This window comes from Gobio gobio, assembly GCF_949357685.1.
Source record: "Gobio gobio genome assembly, chromosome: 10".
Classification (NCBI taxonomy): Eukaryota; Metazoa; Chordata; class Actinopteri; order Cypriniformes; family Gobionidae; genus Gobio; species Gobio gobio.
In genome coordinates, this window is record NC_137116.1 from 15,904,264 (window position 1) to 15,912,342 (window position 8,079).

Below are 8,079 nucleotides of genomic sequence, written 5' to 3' on the forward strand. Positions count from 1 at the left end.
GGTGTAAATATCACTGGGACTCCGCCCCATGAGCATAGACCCCGCCCATGACTGCTGACAGACTCCTCCCTATTAGAATAGACCCCGCCCATGACTGCTGACAGACTCCTCCCTATTAGAATAGACCCCGCCCATGACTGCTGACAGACTCCGCCCTATTAGCATAGACCCCGCCCATGACTGCTGACAGACTCCGCCCTATTAACATAGACCCCGCCCATGACTGCTGACAGACTCCGCCCTATTAGCATAGACCCCGCCCATGACTGCTGACAGACTCCGCCCTATTAGCATAGACCCCGCCCATGACTGCTGACAGACTCCGCCCTATTAGCATAGACCCCGCCCATGACTGCTGACAGACTCCTCCCTATTAGAATAGACCCCGCCCATGACTGCTGACAGACTCCTCCCTATTAGAATAGACCCCGCCCATGACTCTGCCCTATTAGCATAGACCCCACCCATGACTCTGCCCTATTAGCATAGACCCCACCCATGACTCTGCCCTATTAGCATAGACCCCACCCATGACTCTGCCCTATTAGCATAGACCCCGCCCATGACTCTGCCCTATTAGCATAGACCCCGCCCATGACTCTGCCCTATTAGCATAGACCCCACCCATGACTCTGCCCTATTAGCATAGACCCCGCCCATGACTCTGCCCAATTAGCATAGACCCCGCCCATGACTCTGCCCTATTAGCATAGACCCCGCCCATGACTCTGCCCTATTAGCATAGACCCCGCCCATGACTCTGCCCAATTAGCATAGACCCCGCCCATGACTCTGCCCTATTAGCATAGACCCCGCCCATGACTCTGCCCTATTAGCATAGACCCCGCCCATGACTCTGCCCTATTAGCATAGACCCCGCCCATGACCCTGCCCTATTAGCATAGACCCCGCCCATGACCCTGCCCAATTAGCATAGACCCCACCCATGACTCTGCCCTATTAGCATAGACCCCACCCATGACTCTGCCCTATTTGCATAGACCCCGCCCATGACTGTGCCCTATTAGCATAGACCCCGCCCATGACTCTGCCCTATTAGCATAAACCCCGCCCATGACTCTGCCCTATTAGCATAGACCCCGCCCATGACTCTGCCCTATTAGCATAGACCCCGCCCATGACTCTGCCCTATTAGCATAGACCCCGCCCATGACTCTGCCCTATTAGCATAGACCCCACCCATGACTCTGCCCTATTAGCATAGACCCCGCCCATGACTCTGCCCTATTAGCATAGACCCCACCCATGACTCTGCCCTATTTGCATAGACCCCGCCCATGACTGTGCCCTATTAGCATAGACCCCGCCCATGACTCTGCCCTATTAGCATAGACCCCACCCATGACTCTGCCCTATTAGCATAGACCCCACCCATGACTCTGCCCTATTAGCATAGACCCCACCCATGACTCTGCCCTATTAGCATAGACCCCACCCATGACTCTGCCCTATTAGCATAGACCCTGCCCATGACTGCTGACTATTGTTTTTAACAGTGTCGGATGCGTGAGCTGTACAGGCTCCGCCCTCTTCTGGAAAGGGGGCGGGTAACAGCAGCTCATTTGCATTTAAAGATACAGGCATGAAAACTGCATGTTTCTCCTTCCACTGAAAAATGGGCATTTACAACATGATATAATAAATGATCTATTTGACGGTGAGATATTACATCCTGTGCTCAGGGGCATTATGGGTAACCTTTAAGTCTGTAAAATGAAGCGAGCTTAAAACAAGAGCTAATAATAAAGGAGTCAGAAGAATAAACTCAACTCAAAGTGAAGACGAGATGATCTTTCTGGCTGATATTAGCTCGTGTTAAGCACAGACTCGCTTCATTTTCATGTTAATATGGTAATAAAAAGCTTGATTTGAGAATGTTTAGATGTGTGTTGCGTTTCTCACAGGGTTTGTCGCTGCGGTCGGATTGGCTCCGATTCCCCCTCCGGTTTCCACTTTGGACAGAACCTCCACCAGCGTCTGCACCGACTCTTCAGACACACATGAGCATGTTCATTACCTCCATGTGACAGACAGGTGCGTGCGACGGAAGCGTCTGATTGGCTAACGAGCTGCGCGAGTGTGTGTGTGTGTGTGTGTGTGTGTGTGTTACCCTGAATGCTGGAGGGTTTGGTGGCGTCAGTGAAGTCACAGATCTCGGCCCAAGCGTCTCTCACGGCCTCCGGCGTCATGCTCTCGTTCTTCTGCCGCACGGTTCGGCCCAGACTCCTCTCCCAGCGCACTACACACACACACACACACACACACACACACACACACACACACACACAGATCTGATACTGTGGTCCACAAACACTGAAGAGGCAGAATAGTGAATGTCTCAGATGTGTGTTGACAGTAATCTCTGTTGTGTAGAGGAGGTTCAGAATGACATTTTTCCTGCTTCTAACACATCAACTCTTGAGGACAAAATGTTCACTTGCTGCCTAATATATCCCACCCACTAACAGGAGATGAAGATTATGCCTGATCGGTGTATATATAAACGCATTATATAACTGATATATATCCATAAAGGCGGTGTGAGAGTGAGTCAGGGATGTATTTGTGCTGCTGATCTTCTCCCACACAGATCAGGAGTTTCAGGAGAACTGAACTTACATTTGCCGATCCATCCGGCGCCGACCTGAAAACACAAACACAAGCTTGAGCTGACGGGTGAGCGTTTACAGTAATAATGCAGTGGTACAGTAGAGAGATGACGGGTGAGCGTTTACAGTAATAATGCAGTGGTACAGTAGAGAGATGACGGGTGAGCGTTTACAGTAATAACGCAGTGGTACAGTAGAGAGATGACGGGTGAGCGTGTACAGTAATAATGCAGCGGTACAGTAGAGAGATGACGGGTGAGCGTTTACAGTAATAACGCAGTGGTACAGTAGAGAGATGACGGGTGAGCGTTTACAGTAATAACGCAGTGGTACAGTAGAGAGATGACGGGTGAGCGTTTACAGTAATAATGCAGTGGTACAGTAGAGAGATGACGGGTGAGCGTTTACAGTAATAATGCAGTGGTACAGTAGAGAGATGACGGGTGAGCGTGTACAGTAATAATGCAGCGGTACAGTAGAGAGATGACGGGTGAGCGTGTACAGTAATAACGCAGTGGTACAGCAGAGAGATGACGGGTGAGCGTTTACAGTAATGACGCAGTGGTACAGTAGAGAGATGACGGGTGAGCGTGTACAGTAATAATGCAGTGGTACAGTAGAGAGATGACGGGTGAGCGTTTACAGTAATAACGCAGTGGTACAGTAGAGAGATGACGGGTGAGCGTTTACAGTAATGACGCAGTGGTACAGTAGAGAGATGACGGGTGAGCGTTTACAGTAATAACGCAGTGGTACAGTAGAGAGATGACGGGTGAGCGTGTACAGTAATAACGCAGTGGTACAGTAGAGAGATGACGGGTGAGCGTGTACAGTAATAACGCAGTGGTACAGTAGAGAGATGACGGGTGAGCGTGTACAGTAATAACGCAGTGGTACAGTAGAGAGATGACGGGTGAGCGTTTACAGTAATAACGCAGTGGTACAGTAGAGAGATGACGGGTGAGCGTGTACAGTAATAATGCAGTGGTACAGCAGAGAGATGACGGGTGAGCGTTTACAGTAATAATGCAGTGGTACAGTAGAGAGATGACGGGTGAGCGTTTACAGTAATAATGCAGTGGTACAGTAGAGAGATGACGGGTGAGCGTGTACAGTAATAATGCAGTGGTACAGTAGAGAGATGACGGGTGAGCGTTTACAGTAATAATGCAGTGGTACAGTAGAGAGATGACGGGTGAGCGTTTACAGTAATGACGCAGTGGTACAGTAGAGAGATGACGGGTGAGCGTTTACAGTAATAATGCAGTGGTACAGTAGAGAGATGACGGGTGAGCGTTTACAGTAATAACGCAGTGGTACAGTAGAGAGATGACGGGTGAGCGTGTACAGTAATAATGCAGTGGTACAGTAGAGAGATGACGGGTGAGCGTTTACAGTAATAATGCAGTGGTACAGTAGAGAGATGACGGGTGAGCGTTTACAGTAATAACGCAGTGGTACAGTAGAGAGATGACGGGTGAGCGTGTACAGTAATAACGCAGTGGTACAGTAGAGAGATGACGGGTGAGCGTTTACAGTAATAATGCAGTGGTACAGTAGAGAGATGACGGGTGAGCGTGTACAGTAATAATGCAGTGGTACAGTAGAGAGATGACGGGTGAGCGTTTACAGTAATAACGCAGTGGTACAGTAGAGAGATGACGGGTGAGCGTTTACAGTAATAATGCAGTGGTACAGTAGAGAGATGACGGGTGAGCGTGTACAGTAATAATGCAGTGGTACAGTAGAGAGATGACGGGTGAGCGTGTACAGTAATAATGCAGTGGTACAGTAGAGAGATGACGGGTGAGCGTTTACAGTAATAACGTAGTGGTACAGTAGAGAGATGACGGGTGAGCGTTTACAGTAATAACGCAGTGGTACAGTAGAGATGACGGGTGAGCGTGTACAGTAATAACGCAGTGGTACAGTAGAGAGATGACGGGTGAGCGTTTACAGTAATAATGCAGTGGTACAGTAGAGAGATGACGGGTGAGCGTGTACAGTAATAATGCAGTGGTACAGTAGAGAGATGACGGGTGAGCGTTTACAGTAATAATGCAGTGGTACAGTAGAGAGATGACGGGTGAGCGTTTACAGTAATAACGCAGTGGTACAGTAGAGAGATGACGGGTGAGCGTGTACAGTAATAACGCAGTGGTACAGTAGAGAGATGACGGGTGAGCGTTTACAGTAATAATGCAGTGGTACAGTAGAGAGATGACGGGTGAGCGTGTACAGTAATAATGCAGTGGTACAGTAGAGAGATGACGGGTGAGCGTTTACAGTAATAACGCAGTGGTACAGTAGAGAGATGACGGGTGAGCGTGTACAGTAATAATGCAGCGGTACAGTAGAGAGATGACGGGTGAGCGTTTACAGTAATAACGCAGTGGTACAGTAGAGAGATGACGGGTGAGCGTTTACAGTAATAACGCAGTGGTACAGTAGAGAGATGACGGGTGAGCGTTTACAGTAATAATGCAGTGGTACAGTAGAGAGATGACGGGTGAGCGTTTACAGTAATAATGCAGTGGTACAGTAGAGAGATGACGGGTGAGCGTGTACAGTAATAATGCAGCGGTACAGTAGAGAGATGACGGGTGAGCGTGTACAGTAATAACGCAGTGGTACAGCAGAGAGATGACGGGTGAGCGTTTACAGTAATGACGCAGTGGTACAGTAGAGAGATGACGGGTGAGCGTGTACAGTAATAATGCAGTGGTACAGTAGAGAGATGACGGGTGAGCGTTTACAGTAATAACGCAGTGGTACAGTAGAGAGATGACGGGTGAGCGTTTACAGTAATGACGCAGTGGTACAGTAGAGAGATGACGGGTGAGCGTTTACAGTAATAACGCAGTGGTACAGTAGAGAGATGACGGGTGAGCGTGTACAGTAATAACGCAGTGGTACAGTAGAGAGATGACGGGTGAGCGTGTACAGTAATAACGCAGTGGTACAGTAGAGAGATGACGGGTGAGCGTGTACAGTAATAACGCAGTGGTACAGTAGAGAGATGACGGGTGAGCGTTTACAGTAATAACGCAGTGGTACAGTAGAGAGATGACGGGTGAGCGTGTACAGTAATAATGCAGTGGTACAGCAGAGAGATGACGGGTGAGCGTTTACAGTAATAATGCAGTGGTACAGTAGAGAGATGACGGGTGAGCGTTTACAGTAATAATGCAGTGGTACAGTAGAGAGATGACGGGTGAGCGTGTACAGTAATAATGCAGTGGTACAGTAGAGAGATGACGGGTGAGCGTTTACAGTAATAATGCAGTGGTACAGTAGAGAGATGACGGGTGAGCGTTTACAGTAATGACGCAGTGGTACAGTAGAGAGATGACGGGTGAGCGTTTACAGTAATAATGCAGTGGTACAGTAGAGAGATGACGGGTGAGCGTTTACAGTAATAACGCAGTGGTACAGTAGAGAGATGACGGGTGAGCGTGTACAGTAATAATGCAGTGGTACAGCAGAGAGATGACGGGTGAGCGTTTACAGTAATAATGCAGTGGTACAGTAGAGAGATGACGGGTGAGCGTTTACAGTAATAATGCAGTGGTACAGTAGAGAGATGACGGGTGAGCGTGTACAGTAATAATGCAGTGGTACAGTAGAGAGATGACGGGTGAGCGTTTACAGTAATAATGCAGTGGTACAGTAGAGAGATGACGGGTGAGCGTTTACAGTAATAACGCAGTGGTACAGTAGAGAGATGACGGGTGAGCGTGTACAGTAATAACGCAGTGGTACAGTAGAGAGATGACGGGTGAGCGTTTACAGTAATAATGCAGTGGTACAGTAGAGAGATGACGGGTGAGCGTGTACAGTAATAATGCAGTGGTACAGTAGAGAGATGACGGGTGAGCGTTTACAGTAATAACGCAGTGGTACAGTAGAGAGATGACGGGTGAGCGTTTACAGTAATAATGCAGTGGTACAGTAGAGAGATGACGGGTGAGCGTGTACAGTAATAATGCAGTGGTACAGTAGAGAGATGACGGGTGAGCGTGTACAGTAATAATGCAGTGGTACAGTAGAGATGACGGGTGAGCGTTTACAGTAATAACGTAGTGGTACAGTAGAGAGATGACGGGTGAGCGTTTACAGTAATAATGCAGTGGTACAGTAGAGAGATGACGGGTGAGCGTGTACAGTAATAACGCAGTGGTACAGTAGAGAGATGACGGGTGAGCGTGTACAGTAATAATGCAGTGGTACAGTAGAGAGATGACGGGTGAGCGTTTACAGTAATGACGCAGTGGTACAGTAGAGAGATGACGGGTGAGCGTTTACAGTAATGACGCAGTGGTACAGTAGAGAGATGACGGGTGAGCGTTTACAGTAATGACGCAGTGGTACAGTAGAGAGATGACGGGTGAGCGTTTACAGTAATGACGCAGTGGTACAGTAGAGAGATGACGGGTGAGCGTGTACAGTAATAATGCAGTGGTACAGTAGAGAGATGACGGGTGAGCGTGTACAGTAATAATGCAGTGGTACAGTAGAGAGATGACGGGTGAGCGTTTACAGTAATAACGCAGTGGTACAGTAGAGAGATGACGGGTGAGCGTTTACAGTAATAACGCAGTGGTACAGTAGAGAGATGACGGGTGAGCGTTTACAGTAATAACGCAGTGGTACAGTAGAGAGATGACGGGTGAGCGTTTACAGTAATAACGCAGTGGTACAGTAGAGAGATGACGGGTGAGCGTTTACAGTAATAACGCAGTGGTACAGTAGAGAGATGACGGGTGAGCGTTTACAGTAATAACGCAGTGGTACAGTAGAGAGATGACGGGTGAGCGTTTACAGTAATAACGCAGTGGTACAGTAGAGAGATGACGGGTGAGCGTTTACAGTAATAACGCAGTGGTACAGTAGAGAGATGACGGGTGAGCGTTTACAGTAATAATGCAGTGGTACAGTAGAGAGATGACGGGTGAGCGTTTACAGTAATAACGCAGTGGTACAGTAGAGAGATGACGGGTGAGCGTTTACAGTAATAACGCAGTGGTACAGTAGAGAGATGACGGGTGAGCGTTTACAGTAATAACGCAGTGGTACAGTAGAGAGATGACGGGTGAGCGTTTACAGTAATAACGCAGTGGTACAGTAGAGAGATGACGGGTGAGCGTTTACAGTAATAACGCAGTGGTACAGTAGAGAGATGACGGGTGAGCGTTTACAGTAATAACGCAGTGGTACAGTAGAGAGATGACGGGTGAGCGTGTACAGTAATAATGCAGTGGTACAGTAGAGAGATGACGGGTGAGCGTGTACAGTAATAATGCAGTGGTACAGTAGAGAGATGACGGGTGAGCGTTTACAGTAATGACGCAGTGGTACAGTAGAGAGATGACGGGTGAGCGTGTACAGTAATAATGCAGTGGTACAGTAGAGAGATGACGGGTGAGCGTTTACAGTAATAACGCAGTGG

General features: G+C 48.4%; 1 protein-coding gene across 1 annotated transcript in view; it reads right to left on the reverse strand.

The window, feature by feature from the left end:
* hsd17b4 (hydroxysteroid (17-beta) dehydrogenase 4) overlaps window positions 1–8,079 on the reverse strand; it is a 43,924-nt gene that overhangs the window by 29,446 nt on the left and 6,399 nt on the right. The window contains exons 10-12 of the mRNA XM_079827544.1: window positions 2,641–2,665; window positions 2,132–2,260; window positions 1,924–2,009 (exon numbers count right to left, since the gene is read on the reverse strand). Of these exons, the coding sequence (XP_079683670.1) occupies window positions 1,924–2,009; window positions 2,132–2,260; window positions 2,641–2,665 (240 nt within the window). The remainder of the gene's footprint in view (window positions 1–1,923; window positions 2,010–2,131; window positions 2,261–2,640; window positions 2,666–8,079) is intronic.